We start from the raw sequence: 26,014 nt of genomic DNA on the forward strand, positions 1-26,014 counted from the left end.
TGCCTCCATACCCTATTGAGCCAAATCGTGTGGTAGCACTTGTGTGAGCATTGGTTGGGATAAAGGCTAGTTTAAGGGTGGTGAGAAAATGGAAGTGTAAGCTCACAAGAAATCAATGGTGATAATAACAATTAGTGGACCACTTTCCTGTTGGTTCAGTGCTTTTTCATGGATGTCTCACAACAACCTGAAAGGTAGGTTCATGACTGCCATTTTACAGATGAGGAAACCAAGGCTCAGGTGAGTGTGTGTGTGTAACTTAAGATCACTTAGCTAGTAAACTGGGCTGTTTTCATTATCTGATACTGCCTGAGAAGGAGTTCAAGAGCTCTAAAGTGGAAGTCAAGATGACCCATAAACTTCATCTGAGTTTATAAGAAGGTGGGGAAGACACTCTAGTGAGTGTTAAATATTTTGGGAGAAATCTTAGTAGGAATAGTCATCCCTTGGCCACCAGAGCTGGGGACCTAGTGGTGGTTAGCATTGCTAGGATTAACCCTTCTCTTCTTCAGGGAACATTTATTGAGCAGCTAGTATGTGTCATCTTATGACTGACCCCGCCCCTTTCACAGGCCTCCTCCTCCTTTTGAGAGGGGGTATATGATAGGGCTCTGGGGTCCTGGGCAGAGTTAGAGCCCTGGGCAGCTGGGCAGAGATGGAGCAAAGCGGGGTACAGAGGTGAGAGCCCCCCTACAGCCTGCACAGTGCCCAGAGGCAGTTGCAGCAGCAGCCCCAGATTTACAACTGCCCTGGCGCTGATGTCATAAAAGCAAACGATCCTTCTCTGTACTAATTTCTGTGTAATTAGATCTCTCCTGGCATGGAAAGTGGGGAGTAGGGGTGGCCAGGAGGGGAGGGTGCCAAGGACTCTTCGCAGAGGTGGAAGGAGGGGTTGTGGGACACACATGGCTTCGTGTCGCGGAGCTTGGGCCCAGGGATCTGCGTGCACTGTGACAAAGATGGAAAAGGAAATCATGCACATACGGAATGCGAGGAGGCAGGAGTCCTAATATGGTAACACCCTTGTGCCCAGGATAGGGACAAAGCTGGAGTCCTGCACAAAGATCCTGAAGCCAGAAGAATAACTCCTGTGTATACATAGGAGGAATTGAAATCCTTGGAGGAGTTGCATATGGATACCCCCACAGGCAGCCAGATAACCAAAATCCCACAGAGAAGCCTGAAGAGTGAAAAAAATGTGTGGCCCCATCACATTTACAAAAGACTATAGGTGGCTTAGATAGTAAAGAAATGCACCTGCAATGCAGGAGCCCCAGGTTCGATCCCTGGGTTGGGAAGAGCCCCTGGAGAAGAGAATAGCAACCCATTCCAATATTCTTGCCTGGAGAATTCCATGGACAGAGGACCCTCGCGGATTACAGTCCATGGGGTCGCAAAGAGTTGGACATGACTGAGTGACTAACACACACATACACATGTATCTGCTCTCATGTTTAACCTGCATGAGAACAGATACACACTTCTTAAATGCAAAAAAGACAGCAGCTACACTAAATAGGAACTCAATAAATGTTTGGTTCCTCCTCTGCCCCCACCTATTGCTTGCCCACCTCTTGGAGGCAGAAAACTAAAAGATGAAAAAAGTCTTTTTTTTTTTTTTAAAAAGCAAAATTTTCTTTAAGATATTTGAAGATAGAAAAAAAAAAAAAAGAATTAGAGGAATGTGGGGATGGTTAAAGAGGGAACGATCCCGGAATCTTGACTTTCCTTGGGAAGAACAGTCTTGAATGGGAAAAGTATATAGTTATTATTACTATCCCCCCATCCCACCCCATGGTAACAAACAATGGCCTTGGGTGTGGCAGTAATGTCATTTGGGACAACACTTATACAGAGCTAAGTATTCATTATTCACGGCAGTGTATTCGTGGAGGCACCTCAAAGGGCCTCTTATCCAGGCTCCCTCTGCAGCCCAGATTTCTTTCACGGTAAGCCTGCCAGGGCATCAGCCAGCTTCTGCTTCAGTACTTCTCCCCAAAAGGAGCTCTTTACTTCATGAGCAGTTTGCCCTCTGTCACTGGACAGCTGTAATGGTTAGATATTTTTTGGTAGAATTGAAGTCCGTCCTCTTTTAAATTTCAGAATATACTGTTTCTAACTGCCTGTCATATCTCGAGTTATTCTAATGTTTTAAGACCAGTTCAATCAAAGCATTAATCATCCCCCCACAACAGCAATAACAATTAGATACCCATTGGAAAATCAGGAGATTCTGATCTGCACAGATGACTGTCATGTACTTATCTTAAGCCCTTGTTCTAATGGGTAATTCCTGATTAACCTGAGTAATGAAAATGTATCACAATAAAGAAAGATTTGTCATGCCTTGTTATCACTTCATAAGGCTGTCCTACATACCTGCCATAACATCAGGATATTTCTATCCCAATAAAACATGATCATGATGTGCTTGGCTAATAAAAAGGGAAAAAGCCACGTATTAAAAATATGTTTAAAATGATTTGCGTGAGTGATGTAAATATAAACCACCACCATCATCAGTGTCAACAATATCCTCAGTTCATTTGCCTTTTGCAATCCCTGAAACATCTTCGGGGTGGGAGGTAAAGGAAAAGGGAGGCAGAAAATCAGCATCTATTAAACGCTTTCCATTGCCAGGCACTGGGCTACGCTCACAATAACCCTGTGAGATGGGTATTAACATGCCTTTCAGGTGAAGAAATTGGACTCAGAGAAGTTAAGTAACTTGCCTGAGGTCAGATGGCTAGTACAGGGAATCAGGATTTTAACCTAGGTAAGTCTGCTTCGAAAGCCCACACTTTTCCCCCTAAACTCGGACAGGTAAATTTTACTTTGATGCCCGCAGAGCCTCAACGAGTGGGTTCGTACATGACGTTAGTGAGGCGTCTGTTGGGCTCAGAGACCTCCCCCTTCCCAGTCTGGACTCCCTGAGGGGCAGCCAGGAGTTCAGAGCCTGAACTTTGTGACTTTTGTGCTCGGTCATATTACTGCCATCACCCAGGGGTGCCCACATATAATCTCAGGTGGGGTGCCATAGGCACCGCGACCGCTGTACGGTGACACACGCACAAAACGCCGTGTCATATTCAACCCACGCTGGGACCCACACAGGCCGGCTGTTCCTTCCCTTCTCCCAGGCAGTGAGGTGCGCAGCCAGCAGGGGTCGCCGGCACACCAGGAATTACCACTCGCTGGGCCCGAACAGAACGGCAAGTTCGTCCTCTGTCTTCTAAAATCTCTCGCTAATCGCCCCCCTTTCCTGCTTTCCCTTTCTAGCACCCCTCCCCTTCCCCAGGCCCTGTAGTTTCCTGTTGATGAGCTGGATAGTTGCTCCTTATATAGCACCTAAACTGCCCAATCCCAGCCTAGGCTAGGGACCAGGGTTTTAGGCTGTCAGTCCTGCTTTGGGGATGCAAGTAGCAGGTAAGGAGCCTGGATTGCGCAACCTTCTGGTTCGCCCTTGACCAATTAAGAGTCTGCCTCTTCTCAGTGTCTTCCCAGCACCATGTCTTGATCATCCATTTATTGTCCCATTGTTCATGTAACGTATGTCCCAAACATCCCGAGACTCCCAGGGTCCCTTAGCTCCTTCATCTTGGGACAGCCTAAAAATGAAGGAGGCAGCAAATCTCTGGTGGAGTGAGTGACCTGTGACCTGTGGTTTTAGATGAGAAATCACAATTTGGGGAGTACAGGGAAAGGACCCAGGTACCCTGATTCCCAACAGAAAGAGGGGTCAGGCGTTTGCTCCCTGCAGGAAAGCTGTGGTCGCCTTCTGGGAGTGGCATCTCTCTGCTCTTTTCTGCCTCTCCCCTCCCATGCTGTAGCAACAACGCCCCAGCTTTTCCAAGCCCCCTTTTCTCTGCAGCCCCCTCCCTGCAACTCCTGGAGCCCAGTGATTGGCGGCTGCCTGCTGCAGGGCCGGCTGGGTTTATGGCTTTGCGGCAGCTGGGGAGAAAGCGAGGCCAGAGACAGAAAATGGAAACCAACCAACAAATCGAGAATGATGAAAGAGTAAAAGAGAGGGAGACTGAGAGACAGAAAGACCTTGAGAATACCAGATACGCCAAATCAAAATAATGAGAGGGACAGACTGAAGCAGAGATGGACACAAAGAAAATCATAGAGATGGTGATAAAAGATGAAAAAATGTAAGAGGGATCGGATGAAAAAGAAAAGAAGAGCACACAGGAAGACTTTTGGATGAGCCCAGAGAGTGGGGATGTTCAGGGCTTCCCAAGGCGATAGGAATTGCTGGTAGTACGTAAGGGACTGTACATCTAGGGTAGACATCTAGGGATTCCTAGAAATTCTGAGACAGAAGAGGCCAGAGGATCTTGTAGTTCTCCCTACACCTGTGCTACCATTTATCTGTTCTAGCCTTTTCCATGGTCACACCCTCCTGGAATTTTAAAGGTTTTTACAAAAAGTGTCCTCCTTAAGAATGACCCATGGGACTTCCCTGGTGGTCCAGTGGTTAAGAATCCACCTACCAATGCAGGGGACGTGGTTTGGATCCCTGATCTGGGACGATCCCACATGCAGCAGAGCAACTAAGCCCATATGCCTCAACTATTGAGCCTACGTGCCCAGAGCCCGTTCTCCACAGCAAGAGAAGCCCCTGCAGTGAGAAGCCTACACAGTGCAACTAGAGAGCAGCCCCAGTTTGCTGCATCTAGAGAAAGCCCGCATGTAGCAACGAAGGCCCAGCACAGCCAAAAACAAAATAATAAAAAAAAGAGAGTGACCCAAGATCTAATGTGGAAGCATCTTGCTGCATTTTCCATGAAATGAATGGGAACACTGAGGTCTGGGATTTAGGAGGGATTTCAACATTAGAGCTACACTTTGTTGCACATATATTAACCTGTAAGGTTGTTGGCTCTGTATACACCTTGACTGGCACATACCAATGTTTATCTTATGTGATAGTAATTTCTCTATCCTTTTTGCTATTATATAAGTAGGCTCTTTAACAGCGAGAGCTGTGTCGGCCCTTCTTTGTGGCTCCCACAGTGCCTTGTTCTTGTTTATTGAGTGAACCAGTGAATGGCCCCTGGAGATGTTTAAGCAGAGGTTGGATGACTACCAACGAAGGATGGAGTCTAGGAGATTTCTGCACTGAATGGGAAGCTGGAAATACACCTCTAAGCCCCTTTTTGGTTTTAAGATTCTGTTAGTCCATATACATGAAACTGAGTTTGCTGTTTCTTTTCCTAATTCTCCAGATATTCAGGGGAAAGATGCAAAGTGAGAAACCCCAAGTTACAAAGTAACTATTGTGGGCCTGGCTCTGCACAAGGTGTTTTACACAGCTGTTCTCATATAATCATCACAGATCCGTTTTGCAGAGGAGGGTTCAGAGAGATGAGGTGTTTCACTCCAGGTCACGTGATTAGGAAATACGGCAAACTAAGTTTGCTGCTGCTGCTGCTGCTAAGGGGCTTCAGTCGTGTCCGACTCTGTGCGACCCCATAGACGGCAGCCCATCAGGCTCTGCCGTCCCTGGGATTCTCCAGGCAAGAACACTGGAGTGGGTTGCCATTTCCTTCTCCATTGCGTGAAACTGAAAAGTGAAAGTGAAGTCGCTCAGTCACGTCTGACTAGTAGCGACCCCATGGACTGCAGCCTACCAGGCTCCTCCATCAATGGGATTTTCTAGGCAAGAGTACTGGAGTGGCTTGCCAAGATCTCTAAATCCTGGTGATTGCTACCACGCTGTGTTTCTACTGGTTTGAGAGATTTCCAAGGTTTCAGAAAGGCAAAGAAGGAGTTGAGAAATGGAGGTAACAGGAAGACATGGCTTTTAAATTTAGGGATGGGAGACAGATTTGGAACTCTTAGGTAGGCGGAAAAAATCTACTTTTCTGGGAGTTACAATAGGACATTTCTGTTCTTATCTGATTATCAACAGGTACCTGGAGAAGAAGGGACAGGCACAGAGAAACTGGGAGTTTGGGTACTGAACACTGGAATCTCTTGCTATGGGTTCTGGCATTGGGAGCATGAGACATACAGGTACCTACTGAATGCAATCTTGGGATTGGATCCAGGCCTTTCTCTTTCTGCTAGGAGGATGTTGGGAGGCTGGGTGAATTTAGGGATATCCACGTTGTAGGGGTCCTATTTAGTGGCAGAGCTTAGACCAATGCTGTGCAGTAGAAATTTAATACGGGTCACATACATAATTTAAAATCTAGTGCCTGCATGTATGCTAGGTTGCTTTCAGTTGTCTCTGATTCTTTGTGACCCTATGGACCATAGCCCACCAGGCTCCTCTGTCTATGGGATTCTCCAGGCAAGAATACTGGCGTGGGTTGCCATGCCCTCCTCCAGGGGCTCTTCTGGACCCATCTTTTACTGGCATCTTTTACGTCTCTTGCGTTGGATAGTGGCTTCTTTACCACTAGTGCCACTTGGGAAGCCCAAAATCTTCTAATAGCCACATTTGAAAAAGAACTAGGTGAAACTACCTTTAATAATGTATTTTATTTAACCCAATCTATTCAAAATATTATATCCCTTCAACATGCAGTCAATATAACATTATTTTAAATTTGTTTTAGTTTTGGTGTTAAATATGAAATTTGTTATGCGATTTGCAGTTGACAAATCTGTCGGCACTAGTCACATTTCAAGCGTGTTTTAGTGGAGAATTCACTGGTGGTCCAATGGTTAGGACTCAAGCTTCTGTTGCACGGGGCACATGTTCTATCCCCGGTTGGGGAATAAGATCCCTCATGCTGCAAGGCCAAAAAGCAAAAGAAATTAAAAAAAAAAAATCAAGTGTTCAGTAGTGGCATGTGGTTGGTGGCCACCATGTGGGCAGTGCAGGCTTAGAGAGTGCCTAAACCTGATTGGTCACAGGCAGCAGGATCTTTGATGTGGGATCCAGACATCTTGGTTCCCACCCTTGATTGTTCTTACACCTTGACTTAGGAGTCCTTGTTTTTCTGTGAGACTAGAGACATGTCCCCAGTTCCCATGGGTCAGAAGAATTGCATATCTATTGCAGGGTATCTGTTTCAGGCTCTATGAAGTCCAGCTGTACAATTACTTCTACCTGAAACACTCTCCTTAAGTGCCTCTTGCTGAGTTGCCAGTGACCTCCTGGCTGTCAAACCAGCTATTTCCAGGGAAACTTTCCCTGTATTCTCTGTTGCACCTGCTGCTGTGGCCGTTTTCCTTGACTCACCTCCCCTGAGTTGCTTCCTACCTCTCTGAGTCTTCTATCTTCTCCATGGCTCAGCACTCCCCATCCTTCTCTTCCATGTTGATGGTCTCCTGAGTGCTGCCCTTGGTCTTCTGACCTCTCACTCTACACTCAAGGAGGCCTGGGTAATCTTTCTTCACTTGTATCATCTTTACTTACAAGGATCTTAAGTTTCTCTCTTCTGCTCTAAACCCATCCGGAGCTCTGGACTTAAATATCTATCCAATTGCCTACTGGGGTCCTGTTTCCTTTGAAAGATCTTTAAGACACTGAGAATTCAACAAGGCAAAATTGCACTGATAACCTTGTCCCTCAATGTATTATTTCTCCATTTGTATTATTAATTTGGTGAATGGCATTACTGGTTATCTGGTCACTGAAAGCAGAAACCTGGGATCAACAGGACTCTTTCTGTTCAATTCCCATATCTGATTATTAACAAGTCCCACTAATTCTGCATTCTAAAGAATTCTGCCTCTTTGTCTCTTGACACCGCTTAAGTTCAGTGCACACTGTTTTTTGGCCTCGCTGACCAGCTTTTGGGATCTTAGTTTCCCAAGCAGGGATTGAACATGGGCCACTGCAGTGAAAGTGCCAAGTTCTAACCATTGGACCAGCAGGAAACTCCCTAGTTCTAGGCTCAATATTCTGGCCTGGGTTATTACAGTGGGTTCCTAATTGGTTTCTTTGGACTTTCATGATCTTGCAATAGAGTGTAAGCTCTTTGAGCGTACACATTCCTATCTGTTCATGTAGCTTCCTAGTGCTTAGAACAGCACCTAGCACATGGTAGGCATTCAGTGAGAATTTGTTGAGGAAATGTATGAGTAGATGTCTATGATCCATCTGTCCAGCTTCACTTCCCATGTCACATCCAATCCTCATTCAGAGTTGAGTGAGGATCAAGAATTCTTAGTGTTGAAGGTTGGGATTTCTTAGTGAGTTCGGTCTTCCCTATTTTGTCCTGTCTGCCTGCACACACCAAGCTAACAAGTACACATTGATTAAGACTCAGCCCCCATGTCATTATCCACAGGAAGCTTTGTCTCCCCGAGTCTTGATTAATTAAGTACCCCTTCTCTCAAGCTGCATATCATCGAGAGAGAAGAAAAACTTGCAAATACATATAGCGAGTTTTGACAAAGTGCTAGCATGTGGTACCTCAGAGGATAATGAAGGGGATGAAGAAAGGTTTCATGAGGAGGTGTCTTTTGAGGCAAAAGCATGTGCTCAGAGGCATACAAAAGCAGTGCCTATTTCTGTGGAGTGGTTCTGTAAAACTGGAGACCAGGGTTCCCCAGGGTAGGGTAGGAAATGGAAAGGCGAGTTGGTGAAGTGCCCCGACTGCACACATTGCATTGCTGTAGGTAACAGGCAGCCGCTGAGCTTCTGTAAGGGAGGAGTGATGTTTGGACTCATTCATCCCTCCCCAAATACTGACACCTGAGTTCCTATTTGCTGCTACTTGGTCTGAGCCCATTCAGGTCCATCACTTTCTGCAAGAGTACTGGGAAACAGAGGAAGACAGACGATCCATTACAGGAGGGGAACAGTAGGAAGGCTGAGTTGCCAAATACCACACTGTGAGGAGAAAACTCTGATGGGAACCCAGCTGTCTTCCTTCCCTGCCTGTGCAGTCAATTACTCTCCCCTGAGTGCCCCGTGTCAGGCACTGGCACCTGGGGTAGGAAAATCATAAGTGAGGAAGAGAAATCATTCTACTTTTCCAGGGAACTCCTAGTCTCAAGGTGCAGACTGCACACCAGAAGACATACTAAGGGCAGAGAAAGGAGGGGCTGGAAATTCTAGATGCCCAGGTTGAGGGGTCTGATGAGGGACTGGGGGAGCCTCATGAAGGAGGAGAGTATGGAGTAGATTGGGAAGGTGAAGCAGAACTGGGCTGGGGAGAAGGGAAAGAGGTGAAAATGGCCTATGTAGCTGTGGAGGTGGGAAAGAGTGAAACTTACACTACACTCCTCAGAAGCACTTGAAGTCTGGCAGCCTCTGTGTCAATGGCCTTGTGCAGCTACCCTTGTGGCTCCTACCAGGGTGTGTGTGGCTTTGCAGGGGCTGTGGGGTGGCAGTAAAGGCCTTGGGTCCCTCTTTCTGCTTCCCTTCCTCCTCTTTTGCACTGGGGGGGCGGTACCTTTCTAGAAGCAGGATGTCTGGGTTCCAGATTCTTCCTTCTCCAACCTCCCCCAGACATAAATCACAAGTGATTTCATTAAATGCACCTCCTGCTGGGGATGTTGGCTCATAATTCCTCTCTGATTAACCCCCACTACCCCGGCAAGTTTATAGGCCAAGAGAGGGAGGCGATAAGGGGGAGGAAAAAAGGAGGGTTGGGGGAATCCCAGGCGGGTGATGGATGCTTCTGTCAGCCCAGCTCGTATTTATTAATAGTCTTAATACGGGAAGCAATAAAGGAAGAGAGGGATTCTATTAATTAAATCATTGTTATAATTAACTTTCATTAAAGGAGGATCAATAAAGAGGAGTAGAGATGGAGAGAGGAGAGATCCATTATCTCTAATTTCCTTGGAAGGGATTCAGGGAACGAGATGGGGTTGCTAGGAGACAGCAACGTGAGAGAAGGAAGGATGTAAGATGTCACCCAGGTGGGGCTGGAAGGGGGTGGGCAAGGAAGGTTTCAGGTGGATGCAGAGAGGGAATGGTGGGGGTGGCCCATCCATGGGCCCTGAAGGGAATGGAGGGTGGCTGATAAGAGAGCAACTGGAGTGGAGAACAGTGGGCTGTAGACATGGCTAATGCCGGGTACTGCCGAGAGCCTTGGTGAGCACGTGGGTCCTTAATTCATGCTTTGTGATGCCGCGTGTGTGTCTGTCTAGCCTGTGAAGCTACTTAGGGTGGATGAATGTGTTTTTGTGTTTGTAGAGTCTGCATGTATCTGAGGATTGGAACAGAGGGAGAGAGGGAGGCAGGGTTGGGAGAAATTCAAATAATTCTAGAGATAGGTTTAGGACATTTTTTACAAAGCTGATACTCAAAGGGGTGTACTCTTAACGGGAGTAATGTCTGTCCTTTGGCTCAGGTACAGTGAAGGCTGCTTTGGAGAGTAAAGGTCTCAGCGGTGGAAACTTCACCCTACTTTCAAGACACACACCTCGGCCCATATCCCAGGTCCCACATTGCTCCACCTTGGAACAACCCTCCCCTCCCCCTCGGTTTGCCCCCTCCTGCACTGCAGTGTTCCCCAACCAGACCCCCATCTGAGACAAAGGTTCCTCTCTCCTCACTTTCTACCGGTGGCCAGCATATCAGGAGGCATCATGGAAAAATACTGCTAGCCTCCTCCCTAAGGCACGGGGCTGGCCGGGGGGGCCCTTCCTCCCTTCCACTTCCCTCCACCAAGGTCTAAGAGCCAGAGGTCTTGAGCATCTTTGCTCTAGTCACACCTCATGGTAAGAACACATTTTATTAGAATAGTTATACATATCATATAAATATATTTGTTCAACTACTGGCAGGGGGAGGGCAAGGGGGGAGGAGCTCTTATTGCTGAGGGGGGATGTGGTGAGCGAGGGAGGGCTGGCAAGTGGGGACACTTGGGACCATTTGTTCCCCCATCCCTCAGAGAAGGCACAAGTACATTATTTCTTTCCATGTGAGGACCCTGGGGGATGGTGGTGGAGAGGGACAGGAAATAAAGTACAGAAAACCTCAAAAATACAAAAGAAACCTCCAAACTTATATCTAATGGTATGGAAAAGGCTGGGTTGGGGTATGGAAGGCAGCGGGGGAACAGGAGGAGGAACCAGAGAAGCTCAGAACCGGAAGAGACCTAAAGAGGTCATGATGTCAATGCAGGCCCCAGAGAAAACTCAGGTAAACAAACACAGACCCCGAACAAAAGTGGGGGCGTGCCCCAAGAATTGGCTTTGGGGCATCAGAGAGTGTGAGTGTGTGTGGTGGTGGTGGTGCAGTGGTTGGTGTGACTAACAGAAGCAACTGGAGCCAGGAGGGGGTGATTCCATTCCCCCTAGAGAAGGCCTCCTCCATCTTGGTTCCTCCAAAACCGCTTTTAGGGAGTAAATTCAGCCACTGCTTCCAAGAAGGAACCCCTGCCTGGACAGAAGAGCCAGCTGGGAGAGGATGATGTTGGGGAGCCTGGGGTGTTTTCAGGCAACAGAATATCATGGAGCAGAGGGTGTTGGAAAAGGGGCATGAAACCTAAGTGTATGTCTATGCATGAGTGTGTGTATGTGTGTAAGTGTGTGTCTGTGTGGACTGGGAGTGGGGGGTGGGGTCACTCAAAGGTGAAAGGGTCCTGGGTGCTGAAAAAGAAGTGTCCATCCATGTGGTCCTCCATGGCATCCTTGTCACTCTCGGCTGGGAAGCGCTCCTTACAAATAGGACACTCCTTCCACGGCGGGGTGGCAGGGCCCCCAGTGCTGGCCTCTGTGAAGGGACCCACAGCAAAGCCACTAGAGAAAGACAGATGGGAAAGATAGGGTCAGCATGCTCTGCTGCCTTCTCGGCTTTTGGACCTCAGGGAGGGGGACCCACATACGGGGGCTCCCAGATGACCCTGTTCCTAACGTCCTCTCCAAGCCTCTCACAGTCCCGTCTCCCCACAGCACTGGAAGCCTTAGCTTCCCAGCTCCCCCGTGCCCTCTTTTCTTTAGTCCCTGCTGGTTGCTCCAGTACAAAGCCCTTCCCCCAACCCCCTGCTCTCCTCCCTCCATCTCCGTCTGCTGCCTAATGAGGCTGAAAATGAGTCTGACACCGTCCTTCATCTCCTGCTCCAGCCGGGAAGGATGACAGCATCACCTCCTTGCCCCGAGCCCATCTCATATCCAGGCGAAGCTGGGGGCTGGACGATAAAACCTCTCTTGCCTCCCTGCCTTCCCCTCTTGACCTGCGGGGGAAAAGGGAAGGCGGAGGGTGGAGGGGGGCGCGGGCGGGGCACAATCTGACACCTGAATCCGCCACCCAAAGGATTGCCCAGGGGAGTCAGAGAGGAGCGACAGCATCTGCGGGGTGATCAGAGGGATGCTGGACCCCAGTCTTCTCTCTGTTCCTGTCCCTGGGGGCCTTGGTCACCTCCCTTCAACCCCTGACAGAGCCTAGGCACTTACCTGGTGGCTAGGGAAGGGGTAGGGGCAGGAGAGGGGGGATGCAGGGCAATTTGGGCTCCGCAAAGGACGGTGCTAGAACAACACAGAAGCCAGTTAAAGGCAGGGCCCGAGTGCGCATGTGCACTGATAGGATGGGGGAGCGCTGCCTGAAGGCACCAGTGATCTGGGGTGCTGGGTCATTCTCTGTGTCAACACAGCTACATCTCCTTTTCTTAGCTGGGGCCAAGAAGAGGGAGGTGGTGGAAGCGCATGAGGACTGTTCACCTGGGTGCCCTTTCCACGGGCATCCTCCCTGCTGTCTGCCCCCTTGAGCACTCACCTGGCCATGTCGTAGAAGGCACTGCCCAGTTCCGGAAGTAGCAGGTTGGCCTCCTCACCCCCACTCTGCACAGCTGCCATCAGGACCAACTTCTCATCTTCAGCCTCCTGGGCACCAAAGGGATAGGGCTGAGTCTTGGGGTAATGTCCCAAGACGGGGGGAGCAGAGTGCTGGGGTAGGTAAGGGACGAGCACACTAGGCTGAGGTTGTTAAGAGGGCTGCAGTAAGTGTGGGGCATGAGAAGCATTTTTTTTTTAATGTTTATTTTTGTTAATTTATTTGGCTGTACTTGGCCTTAATCATGGCATGTAGGATGTAATTCCCCAACCAGAGATGGAACCTGGGCATTGGGAGCGAGCAGTCTTAGCCACTGGACTGCCAGGGAAGTCCCAGGAGAAGCATTTGGATGGGGGCTGGTGCACAGGAAGAGAATGGGCATGGGAAGGGGGGTGGTAGCAGTGAGCTACTGGGTCAGACTGGGTTTTGGGGTGGTGTCTACTGGGTGGCCTTAAAGACAGCCTGGGCCTTCCTTGCTCTCCTCCAAGAGAAAGAGAGCCCTGCATAGCTAAAGCTCCCTGCTCTGCAGGCTGGGCCACTTGGGATTGGGCCTACCCCTTGTCCCTGCCCCTGTTCAGTCTCTCCTCTCTGCTCACCGAGTCTGAGCTACTGTCCTCAGCTGGCCCTGAGAGTTGGGGAGCGATGGGGGCTGGCTGGCTGATGACCACGAGGGAAGAAGCCTCTCGCAGCCCTGTGGCAGGGGAGGAGCCCAGGTCCCCACTCTCACACAGGCCGTAGGGTGGGAGCCTCATGTCTTCTGGAGACTCGTCCTCCGAGTCTGTCAGAGCTGCTGGGCAGCCTGCAGGCAAGGGAGCAGGCAGAGAAGAAAGAGGGTTGGATCAGCTCTGGCTTCTCTGGAGGAAAAATATAGTTAACAAATCGGGGACTAGGGTCTGGGAAGGAAGAAGGCAAAACACGGAGGGCAGAGGCTGCTCCCAGAGGGTCACATGGGGAGGGAGAGTTGGGTGGGGGTGTCACAAGACTGTGGGTGTACAGACTCAGCCCCACGGCGGCCTCCTCGTCCTCTGTGGCAGGGTCCTCACTCCACTTCTCATCAGCCACCTTCTCCAGGTGGGCCTCCAGCTTTCTCATGTACTCCAGCAGTTCCTGGAAGTGGGGAGAAGTGTGAGAGGCTGAGAAGGTATGAACCAGGCAGCCCCACAAAGCCTTCCCCTCATCCAGGGTGATCTCTGAGCTCCTGAGAATTTGATGCCTTCATCAAAGGGTGGGAGGGTTTAAGGCAGATTTCCACCCCGCCATGCCCACCCTGCTTCCCCCAGCAACCCTCCCCTGTCCTGCCAGGTAGGCTTCTAAGAGGAGCCATGGTCCCATTTTTAGCCTCTGGGCCCTTCTTACTGATGCCCATCTCTAAGTCGAGAGATGACAAGAAGACACCGAGCTCCCAGCCCTCGGTCCTCCTCTCAGGCATCCAGGGGCGCTTCTGGGCTCTCACCTGCTTCTCCTCCTGTAGTTGCTCCTTTTCCTTCTGGAGCACACGCAGCGCTGAGCGCAGCTCTGTCAGCTCCCGCTTGCTCTCTGACAGCTGCACCTGGGGGGAAAGGGCCAGATGGAATCTGGAGCCTAGAACGTGCCTCCTAGAACCTGGATGCCACAACGTGGAACCACGACTCTTCATGCCTTCACTCCTCGCTTGCCCCGACACACGGGAGGCCTGACTCTCCTCCTCCGAGAGCCCCGTCTCAACCGCAGGAGACTCACCTGAGTCCTTGCCTCCACCTCCCAAGTGGGGACTGGGAGGACTGCCTCTGGACTGGGGTGCAGAGGCCTTGGTCAGAGAAGGGCCACCCTAGAATTCTCCTGAGTCATCCCCACTGGGCCCAGAATGTGTGCCGAGAGCAGAAAGGCACTGGCAGGCTTCCGACCAATGAGGGCTGGGAGGCCTGCAAGTGGAATGCCGCCCACCAGGGAAGTGAGTGCTCAGCACTTCTGAGCCCACAGCCAAGGCAGAGGGAAGGGGCACTGATGCCTCGGGAGGCTCCCGCCTGGGGCTCTTGGGAGGCTGGGTGCCTCACCAGGCTAGAGTCCTTTTCCCGGGCCAGTTCAGTCTTGAAAACTTGGCTCTGAGTCTTCTCCTCCTGCACTGCCTTTTTCAGTCGAAGTATCTCTGCACTCAGCTTCAGGATCTTGTCCTTCTCTGCCTGGAGATGCCGAAGAAGCAAACGGGACGTTAAGGGTAAGGATGCCACTGGTAACAGAGCCATTCCTCACTGTGTCTCTTCTTTATTGGACTGAATGTTTTGGAGCCGTTTAGAGACATCTTCCCTTCTTGCCTCCCTCATTCCCTGAAAGAAGGAAGGGCTCTGACAGCAAGGCACCTTGCTGAGTAGGAATGGGTATCGTGCAGGGCTGGGGCGTAGGGTGGAACATGTATCTGAATCAAGATGTTAACAAAGGCAGGTGCTATGAAGATCAGGAACTGGACACTCCTTGCAGGGAGGGGCCACACCGGGACAGTGAATATACCTCCCTCATGGGCCCTCCTCACCCCTAAGTCCATGAAGGTTCTCACCCTTGTTTCTGTCCCCCCAGGGGATTTGACCACACTGAGGTGGGGGCAGTAGTGACCAGGAACCTGCAGATCCCCCATCCCACTACCTCCACACTCTGCAGCAGCCCTGCCCGCTCCTTGCTCCACTGGCTTTTTTCCTCCTTCAAGTGCAGACTGAGCTCAGCCAGCCTGCCGTTGACTCCGGCCACCTCCAGACGGCTGCGGTGCAGCTCAGCTATGGTGCGATCCCGGGCTCCCGCTGCGCTGGCCAACTCCTCCCCAAGAAGGGCAGCTTTCTGCTGGCTTGAGGCTGCAAGCTCCTGGGCCCCTCGAAGCTGCTCCTTCAGGGGCTCTAGCTCAGCCTCGGGAGAAAGGAGGAGATGGAATCAGGGCTCCCAGCAGTCATCTCTTGAGCCAGGAAGACAACTAGGTTCCTTCCTGTCCCCCATTGCATCAGGACCTCAGGCCTGGGTTCTTTAGTCTTGAGCCATGCCTTTCCCCCTATTTGTTTACAATGAGCCCTGGAACGTTTGCTGCGTCCTGTTGCCCAGGGCTTTCACTCACCACCCGCTGCTGTGCCTGGCCAAGGGTGTCCTTCATCTGGGCCACCTTGTCCTTCAGTCGCTGGGCCTGAGCACTCTGCTCCTCCTGCTGGTCCTTGGCCTCCTGCAGCTCCAAATTCAAGCGGCGGTTCTCCTGCTGTGCCATCTGGAGCTCAGCCTGGTGGAGGTGGAGAGGAGGTAAGGAAAGGGAATACATATTTGGGGTGACTGGGCAGATGGACCTCTGTGATGAGAAAAGCCAAGGATCCACTCCTCAGATTTAACACAAACTCAAGCCATCAGCCCTGGCCAGCCCTTCCTGGGTTCTCAGCACAAAGCAACTCAATCCTGAACGTCCTATCTCCAGTGGCACAGCCTGGGGTCTTATGTGAATCTAGGCATCCCATGCCTCATGTCTGCTCCCCTACACTTCCTTTTAGACCAAAACTCAACTTGGATGTCGTGTGGGCCCTCACACTCGCCATATTCCACCTCCCACTCCGCCCCGTCCTTGCCACTTGTTTCTGTCCATGGTACCAACTCCTTCCCAAGTCATTCAGGCTGGACACCTTGGTGCCATGTGCAGTTCTGTTCTCTCCCTAGCAGCCCAGAGGATGGATGCTTCTCCATCCTTGGGTTCTGATGAAGCCATTTGGAAGCTTAAATATTTGATTTCAGTTTCTTCCAAATTATGAAAAATTATGTTGGAAAACAATGTATAGACTCACATGTTAGCACACTGGAGAGCCCCAGGCACTGACATGTGCTTCCAGGTTAATCCATTTTTGTGAAAACCTCAGAATAAAGTTTCAACTGTATTTTCTATTGACGTGAAGAGTGAACTGAGATTGCAAGGCAGAAGCTTAAAAATGATCATTTGTACTGGTCTGTGAGACTCAAGGTATACTCAATACTGTATAACCACACACGATACAGAAACAGGTTAGCTGCTGAGGCCAACAAAACCATCATCCATAACCTCCAATTTCAAAGTTTGGTATCCATCAAAATTATCTAATTGCTTTCATCATTTTATAAGGAAATGTTATACATCTGAATTTATAGAAGTAAGTTTATAGTAAAACATGGGATGGACAACTGAGAGAGCAAACCAACTTGGAGCCCTTACCTTGCTTTGCTCCTTGTCTGCCTGCACTTCCTTCAGCTGCCCAAGGAGCTTCTCTTGTTCCCGAGTCAAGGCCTTTACCGTGTCTCTAACCCTGTGAGTGGTGGACACAATGTCAGGTGACTTCTCGGTTTCCAGAGAAGGAACAAAAAGACTCAGAGTCTGTCATCAGCCCTTCTGCTGGGGCTCATCTAGCCTCTCTGGGACACCCAAATTCCAGGTCTAAGCCCCAGGTATCTGAGATTGCTGGCTTTGGAGCGCAGTCTGGGAGTAGACAGTTGTTCCTTCCTCTCTGTGTGCCACTTTGAGGGAAGCTCTGCTGATGGCTTCCCAGTTGTCCGCACTCAATCAAGAGACTGGAATCCAGATTTTTGTAGACAGGGGCCAGTCATCGTTAATGACAAACTTTTGATTTAGGTCAGAAGTCAGTAGATGTTTTCTGTAAAGGGCCTGAGAGGAAGTATTTTAGTTCTGCAGGCTGTGTGGACTCTGTGGCAACCTCTCAACTCTGCCACGGGAGTGTGGAAACAGCCATAGACAGTATGTAAATGAATGAGCCTGGCTGTCTCAATGAAATTTTTATGAAAACTGGAATTTGAATTTTATCTGATTTTTACATGTCACATAATATGACTATTCTTTTGTTATTCAAGCATTAAAAATTGTCAAAACCATTCTTATCTTGAGGGCTATACAAAACCACGTGGTAGGCTGGATTTGGCATGTGGGCCACAGTTTGCTGACCCCTGGTCTAGACAGTCCCTGATCTTTTCCAGGTGCTTGGTTTGATCCCAACGTTTCTATTCCATGATTTAGAACCTAGACATTTAGTATCTCCCTAGGGCAAGACTAACACATCCTAGACTGAAGAGGCCTTAGGGACCAACTCACTTTTTACTCTGGGTCTTGGATAGCATGCTGCTTTTCTCCAAAGAGTTTTTAAAAAGATATTAAATCTACCAGCACTGAATGAAAGAAACTTAATTATGTCATTTGATGAAAGAAGTGTTTCTCCTGGTGAAAATCTGAAGGAGAGGCAAGGGAGGTGGCCAATATTTGTGCTTTCTGGTAGAGAGAATAGTTGTCTAGCAGAAGATAGAAATTTATTCTATGTGGCTCCAGAGGTCTACACTAGGACCAATCAGGAAAGCTACAGCAGAGTAAATATGACACAAGAGATAAAAAAAATGATGGCTTTCTGATAAAGAGGCCACCTTCTGAGGCAGTGATCTTCCCTCACATACCCTCTTAAATACATTACATTTCTCCCAATGCTAAGGTTCTGTGATTTGTACCTGTTTTCAGGGCAAAGATCCCATAACATTTCTTGATCACCAGTTCTAACATTTCCTAATAATGAGAACAGAGTCTAATCTTATGCTTTGCTGAAGTAAAATCTGAAATCCACCCTCTCTTATCTTGCCTGGACCATTCTATCCATTCCGTTCTTCCAAATGTTGCACTCCTAGCTCCTGCTTCACCTTCGCTGCACAATAAATACTAATGATTATTTCTAAAGGTAAGGAATACAGAATAGGTTGGATTCCTATTCTGAAAGATGGAAGAGAGCTTGGCAGACAGAGATATCTTTAGGAACTGGAATACCCTGAGTGAAGTTGAGAAGGGAAGGAGAAACCATCAGGCAGGTCTTGCCTGCCTGATACAGGAGGCTGAGGTTCGAGGGTCACAGGAAGCGAAGGGAAGTAATGGGGGTGGAAAGGTGCCTCACCTGTCCAGCTCCACCTCCTTCATCAGCACTTTCTCACTGATGATCTGGATGTCCTCTTCCAGCTCCAGGATGCGGGCCACATGGTCTCCCTGTTGTCGGCTCAGGATGTCCCTCTCTTCTGTGAGCTCCCCGTGGGACCGGGAAAGCCCCTGGAATTAAGGTTCCCCAAGAAGAGAAAAGCTGAGACTCACCTCGCAATGAGTGGACTAAAGGCTTAGGAGGAGAATTCCTAAGTTTGACTACCTACCCTTCTACCCAGTCACCTTCCTTGAAGAAGAAACTGTAAGGGAACATCCCCTTCCAGTGAAGATGGCCACCTCCACCCTATCTCTGCACTCCTGTGACTCAAAGAACTGAGTCTCACTACCAATTTGGGACAAGTGTCCCATCACAGCCAGTTTACTACTACTTGTGAACCCTTCAGCCTGTGTCTTGGATGCCAGAACCATTAAGAGCCCACTAACATCTCCCTTTCACTGTCTTCATTTTACTGGGTTTAGATTTTGGACCCCAGGTAGGCAGCCAGGACCTTCCCCCCACCGGCCCAGCTCCCACCTTATACTGCTCTGCCAGCTCCGCATGCTCCTGCCTGGCCGCCGCCAGAGCCTTCTCAAGCTCCTGCACTTGGCTCTTCAGCTCTGTCACCTGCCCCTCCAGTTGTAGCTTCAGCTGCATCAGGTCATTCCTCTCTTGCTGGCTCTCATCCAGCTGGTTCTACAGGGGACAGGATGAGAAGTTGGGTTCTGCCTGCGAAGCGCCCATTCCAAGGTCCTGTCCCCACCACTCTGCAGATGCGTGTCAGGGTGGGGAAGTTACATCAGTACAGGCTATAAAGGGGAGAGTCAGGGAGGCCTGGTGTGCTACCAAATCCTGCCCACCTCCCATCACACACGGGATCCCCGAACTCTCAACTGCCCACCCCTCTTCTCTTTTCCCCCTGAGGTCTTGCCCCTTCTTTGCCCAGCAATGGCAGGAACTCCTCACCTGGCAGAAGTCTTTCTCAATCCACACAGACAAAAGGGATGGCTCCCCTAATTTTACCCTATTTGTTCTGGAGTCAGACAGATGTGGGTTTAAATCTCCAGTATGATTTTTTTTTTTTAATAGCTAGGTGACCTTAACAAAGTACTTAATTTCTCTGAGTCTCTCTCCTCATCTGTCGTGTGATTCCCTAGCCTGGATTGTTGGAAGGTTTAAATAAGAAAAATGAATGTAAAAACAGAAAGTGGGTAGGAGTTCACCCACCGCTGACTTACGTAAGCTATGAGCATCTTCTTCCCATCCTTCTGGTGATTCCATAAACTTAGAGGGTTCCAGAGGGCAGGAGTTTGCGTAAATCTCAAACTACTCATTCCCACCTTCTGAGCCTTCCCCAGGCCTGTCCTCTTGTCTGGGGCATGGACATCCTCCCCATCAGGCCCTCTCTTTCCCCTTCCTTCAGAAGTCTTCCTTGCTAACATCTGCCTCCTCTCCCTAATTCTTCTCTATTTGGTCCAATAGAAAAATAATACAAGCTACATATATAACTTAAAATTTTCTAGTAGACGCTTAAGGAAAATAATAAGAAACAGATGGAATTCATCTAATCCAGTCGATCAAAAATGTTATCATTTCAACATGGAATTGATATAAACCATTATTGAGATCTTTTACATTCTTTTTTTAATACTAGGTCTTCAAAACCCAGTATGTATTTTATCCATACAGAACATCTCAGTTTAGACCAGTCACATTTCAAGTGCTGAAGAGCCACATATGGGTAGCTGCTCCGCAGGTCTGGGGCCCTACCGATCTGCTATCCCTCCTCACTCATCCTGGAAATGGGTCTCATCCTTCCCTCCCTCAGAATGTTCCTTCCCCAAGGAGCCTCCCTCCACCCTCTGCAGCTTCCTCTAGAGCCCAGGGAAGGATGCAGCCCCAGAAGGAGGAGGTTCAAAAAGTTCTTAGGAAATACTGAGTGATGCTGGCCTGTGGGTGGTCTGCTTTCCTATCCTATGTGTTTGTGAGTGTCGGACTGAGACTTTCCTGTAGGCAAGGCTTTGGGTAACTCCCAATGAGGTCGCAGCTGAGGCTACAGCAAGGGCAGGGAAGCGGGAGGGGCCCCCTGCAATGCTATCCTCCCGCGCCCTTGCCTGGGAGCAGCCCTGCTGCTCTCTTCTCACCTGCAGCACAGTTGCCTTGGGGACAACCAGCAGGATGTCAGAGCCACCATCAGTCTCCTCCAGGGTCACCAGTTCATCCATGGGCCGTGGCTCTCGGAACTGGAAAGGGGGGCTCTGCCCACACACCCGGCCCTGGCGGTTCACATAGCGAAACTGGTAGAGCTGGGCTCCGGGTTTGGGCAGGTAGCTGGCTGTGGGGAAAAGTACAGACCCAGGACCCCAGTATGATGCCAGGCCCTCAGGTGCTCAGCAGACCCTCTTCCCCTTGGTGTGTCTTATTAGCCACTGTCTTTGGCTCCAGCCCCTTGCTCCCTGTTCTATAGATTGTTTTCTCTCCTCTCCGTCTCCCACAGGCTATTTCTGATCCCTGGGATACTCTTTCCCTCCTTTCTGCCTCGCCTTCTCTTTCCTCTCTTGCCCAAACCTACCCTCTTAATAACAACAACAATAACAACAATGCTGTTGTTGTTGTTTAATTGCTAAGTCATGTCCCATTCTTTTGCGACCCCATGGACCATAGCCTGCCAGGCTCCTCTGTCCATGGGACATCCTAAGCAACAGTAGTGGAGTGGCCTGCCATTTCCTCCTCCAGGGGATCTTCCCGACCCAGGGATTGAACCCAGATCTCCTCCACTGGCAGGTGATTCTTAATCACTGAGCCACTAGGGAAACCCAGTAATAACACTAGTTATCATTTTTTTGAGTACCCATTATGTGCCAGGCACTGTATTAACAGCTTTATCTGTATCATTTTAAATCTTCATATTGTTCCTATAAGCCAGGCATCCCTTTTTACTGTTACGATAACAGACACAGATAGGGTAAGTAATTTGCCCAAGGTCAAACAGCTTATAAGTATTAGAGCTGAGATTTGACACTTTCAGAATCTAATGAGCATCTTCTTAAAATACGACGCCACTTTTCCCTCTTCCCTACCTCCTAATTCCACAGGAGGAGTCCCCTCCTTTTTTCTTAGGAGGCAGGGTTATTGGCCCTTTACTGTTCCTTTCATGTCTGAACCCCTGATGCTGTGAAAACCCCATGATTCTATCAATATATCTGGTGAGCCCATTACCCTCTTCCAAACTCTATCCCTTTGACCCCTCCCTCCCGATTTTTCCTCTTCCTTGTACCTTGGAACTGGACGCTGGCATGGATGGGAGAACCATCAGTAACACTTTCAGGCACCAAAGACCACACAAATGTGTGGTAATCCCGGACACAGGCAGCCTCCACCTGTCAGAGCCACAGTGGGAGAGGGGTATGGCAATGCACCTCCCAGCTCCGGGTGGTGCAAAGGGCTGAGGGACTGAGTGGGGGCGGGCAGGATGGTGTGGCTGTGGCAAGGATGCTGAGAGACGGGAAAGTGGAGGGATGCTAGTGTGTCAGGAGAGAGCAAGGTTAAGATAGGGAGAAGGTGGGCTCTGCTTACACAGATGGCCTTAGCCATTTCTGACATCCTTCTCCCTTCTTCCCTATCATTATGAGGTTGCGAATCCAGAAACCAAGTCATTCCCCTTATTCCAAACCACCCATGACCCATAAACCTGAGCCCAAAGGGGATCTAGGGATACCTTGAAGATGCCAATCCAGTCGCTGGCACTGGGCACGGTGCCTGGCGGGAGTGTGTAGTGACATTCCACCTTGGTGTTGGGAATGTAGGTCCGGGCTACATTCAGAAAGTTGACTCCACCCCGAGATGGTGCCCGGCTTAGTGATGACTCTTCCATTCTGGTCTCGAGCTATCTGCCCTCCTGTGAAACAAAGATTTAATATTCTAAAAAGTCTCTCCCCTCTCTGGCCCACAACTCTGTTCCTACCCACCCACAGCCCTTGCCCCTGGAGATGAAGGTGTATCTGGTTTCCAACCCCTGTGAGTTATAGGACTCTTTAAAGGTATCAATCTTTGTTTCTAGGGCATAGGTCTGGCCTTCGTGGTCGGTACACATCTTGGCTCACACTGCACCCTCTGAGTCATCGACTTTTCCTAGAATTAAGATCTAATTTCTGCTCCCTTTTCACAGCCTCACTGACCAAGCCTCAGTACCCCAGAATCTGCTTCCTGAAGTCAGTCCCTTCTTTTCCATCTCTTAATAGCCTTGGATATTCCAAATTCTTCAGCCTCCATCTCCTCACCCCATCCCTCACATCTTCTGGCTCTTGAATTTAACTTCCAACTGAGGTGTGGGCCCTCCCTCATCCTGAGCAGGTCTCCTTGCTCACTCCAGCTGTACCCAGAAATGACTTATGACACCTGAAAACAGCAGCCATTTCTGAAAGTAACAAGCCAGTCTTTGGAGCCGGAATGTGGCTGACCAGTCCTGAAGCCCGTGAACTCTCACCCTCTCTTCCCATCTCTCGCCTGTCTTATGCCATGAATAATAATAATAATAAAGCTACTGTACTCTTATCCAAGAGACAAAGGGAAAGGATGGAAATACAGCTTCTCTCCCTCAATTATTACTCCAGAAAGTCAAGAATTCTGGAGGTGGCTGCTTCAAGGGTGAGGTGGAACACTCAGTAGGAATGTGGTGCTGTGGGGAGATGGAATGTGGGGGCCTGGAGCCAGGAAAGCCCCACCCCCAGTAGGGACAGCCTGGAAGTATGGGCCCTTGGAATGGGGAAATGTACACATAATGTTGAGAGGAAGAGAAACAGTTCAAAAAGAACCTCACATTCTTTTCTTCAGGTCTAGAGCAGGGCTCAAAACCTACTGGTTTGACTGTTAACCCATCTCTAGTTTTCCCCTTCCCCCTCATTTTCTCTGTTCCCCTTAGCCTCAATTCTAAATGTCTGAACCCTTCTATCTGCTTGGACTGGTAGTTGGAGGCATGCTATAGGATGGGATTAAGAAGAAAGGTGTTCTAAGTTGGCTGAGGAGAGTTCACTGGAAAATCTGAGGGTAGAGTGAGGAAAGGTAACAATAATCAAGAGAACTCTGCAGCGGAGGACTGTAAGATGGCCCTCGTCAACTCTCATCTCCAGCCCACTGAGCTCAGTCCTGTGTCAACCACAGCCACTAGTCATGTGCACACCCTCAAACATCACAAACCCACACCAGGCTTAAGTCAGGTGGGCAGGGACTTTAAAAGACAGAAACTCAGTAGAGAAGGGAAGGTGGGCCAGCTCTATAAAATGGAGCTACTTCTCCCTCCAAAATGGAGACTTAATTGACAACAAGAGGTGTCTCTTTATTTTCATCTCTGAAAAATCCCTAGTGAAAACTAATCTATGTTTTTCCCCTTCAATACAATTCTGGCTTTCTAAAAGGGGCTGAATTGTTCTCAAAGACATTGTCCTGGGGACCCAAGACAATATTCCCCACAAAATTCATAACAGCTGGAAATATCCCCCAGGTTTGAAAGAGAGTTATGGGCACCTAAGGTGTGTATGTGTAGCCAGATTCAGGTGTTTGCGGGGGTCGGGGTGGGGGGTTCCCATCCCCCCACCACGCTGTAGGGCTCTAGAGTTCTTTGACATTCTACATCTTGGAAGGCTTCCCTCCCCACGGATCCAGCGTAGTGAAGGCCTTTGGACTGGTTGCGGGGAGCAGCGTAGAGGGTAAGGGGAAAGAGAAGGTTTGTGGGGCCAAGTCTTGCTGGGCCGAGAACGAGCAGACTTCAGCCTCCCTTGAGTTCCTTTAAGCGTATCACGCTTTATAGAGAAGGACTGAGAGGGAGGCAAGAGCCGTTAGAGGGCACCCCCGTGATCAGGCCCCCCATGAGACCACGAACTCCCGAAACATTGGGGATGGCTTCTCCAGTACGGAAAGTGTTAACGCTCAAACGCTCCTGCTCCCCTTCTACGGTTCCCTTCGATGATCCTTTCACAGATTGGAAAGTGGGGTGACCCCCCCATAAGATCGCCCCCAAATTAGGCCAAGTTTTCTTACCCCACAGACGGATCAGCTGTTCCCTCACCTTTCACCAACAACAAAAACAGCACTCGGACTCCGAGAGGGAGGGAGATGGGTGGGCGCGAGGGCTTCTGGGGTTTGTGGTTCCCCTGCACTTTTTTCCTGTTGAACCAGCGCAGAACTGGGACTACATATCCCAAGAGGCTGTGCGTAAGGAGGGCGGAGTAGAGGGCGGCCTTGGTGGCTGCCTCACCGCTGCATCCTGGGAGGCGTAGTTCTCACTTCCACTGCAGCCAACGAGGGTGGGGCCACCAAAGGACTTCACGGCCCAAGATGCCTTGGGAGGGGGCAAGCTATATTAGTGGCGACTGCCGGTTGGTAATGTGCGTGTTTAGGGGGTGGGGAGGAGTTACGGCTCTAACGGCCGTTGTACAATTCCTTAGAGCCGGCCGAAGCGTTCGGGTACACCCTCTTGTTTACTTTTTTTTCCTCTTTCGTTTACTTTTAACACAACATGTGAGATAGGAAGTTTTGTTATCCACTCTCTACAGATGTAGGAGCCAAAGCCCAGAATGGTTACGGAACCGGTCTAAAGTATCAAAGCTATGAGATGTTAGGATTGCAGGACTCCGAGTGTCCTTGCCATTACATCAGGGCGACCCTACCGTTTAGGGGATAGGAAACTAATATCTGTGGCAGTAGTTTCTCTGCTTCAACATCACGTTCAGCCCCGCAAAAACTATGGGCTGGGCACCGCTGACGACTTTTTTTTTTCTTCCAACTTTAAGGTCTCAGTGCCAGAGGTCTGCCAATACAATCCTGGCCTGGCATCCCTGGAATGGTCTCTAGGTCCAGGAGGATCCATTGTCTAACGTGGTGGTTGGGGGGAGAAGGAGGTAAGATGAAGTTCAAGTTGGAAAGGAAACCTGGCATAGTACAGGACGGGCCACACACACCAGAAAAAGCCACTTAGGGGACTACTTTGTCCAAGCCTCTTAACTGGCTTAAATTTAGGATAAGAGACATATTGTTGCTCCTGTTTTTGTTTAGGAGAGGTGAAAGATTCACACTCCTTCCACACCCTGAGTTTTATTAAAGACTTGGGTATCCTGCTTCCCCTGTGCGCTCTGGACCCTCCAAGTAGTCTGAGACATTCAGAATGATCTCTTTGTGTCTGTCTCTGTATAAAGGAATTACAGTCTAAGAATTGATTTGCACTTTCTGGGTGCCTACTTTAATTCTCTCCTGCATTAAGTTATGGAGCCTCTGCCTTTTCCAAGTTTGGGGGTAGTATTTTGCTTTTATGACTGAAAAGGATATCTGGTGCTTGCCCTTGGGTGCCTTTCATCTGAAGATGACCAAGCACTTAACAATAAGTCATTGGGCTTCACAAACATTA

General features: G+C 49.4%; 1 protein-coding gene across 3 annotated transcripts; it reads right to left on the minus strand.

Moving 5' to 3' along the window:
* Window positions 1-10,633: 10,633 nt before the first annotated feature.
* On the minus strand, window positions 10,634-24,799 carry CALCOCO1 (calcium binding and coiled-coil domain 1). 3 transcript variants are annotated; one of them, XM_025284299.2, is made up of 15 exons: window positions 24,652-24,799; window positions 22,334-22,513; window positions 21,893-21,995; window positions 20,760-20,950; window positions 19,153-19,311; window positions 18,598-18,746; window positions 16,872-16,962; window positions 15,765-15,920; window positions 15,308-15,562; window positions 14,725-14,850; window positions 14,145-14,240; window positions 13,690-13,798; window positions 13,288-13,490; window positions 12,635-12,738; window positions 10,634-11,661 (listed from the first exon to the last, which is right to left on the minus strand). In XM_025284299.2, the coding sequence occupies exons 2-15, from the start codon at window positions 22,487-22,489 to the stop codon at window positions 11,484-11,486; spliced, it is 2,076 nt and encodes a 691-aa protein (XP_025140084.1). In that variant the 5' UTR covers window positions 22,490-22,513; window positions 24,652-24,799; the 3' UTR covers window positions 10,634-11,483. The 3 variants fall into 3 exon arrangements, with proteins under 3 accessions (XP_025140084.1, XP_025140083.1, XP_025140086.1); XM_025284298.2 differs by having other exon boundaries at window positions 12,635-12,741; XM_025284301.2 differs by lacking the exon at window positions 15,308-15,562 and having other exon boundaries at window positions 12,635-12,741.
* Between the last annotated feature and the right edge of the window lie 1,215 nt (window positions 24,800-26,014).

Source organism: Bubalus bubalis, chromosome 4 (genome assembly GCF_019923935.1).
Source record: "Bubalus bubalis isolate 160015118507 breed Murrah chromosome 4, NDDB_SH_1, whole genome shotgun sequence".
Lineage (NCBI taxonomy): Eukaryota > Metazoa > Chordata > Mammalia > Artiodactyla > Bovidae > Bubalus > Bubalus bubalis.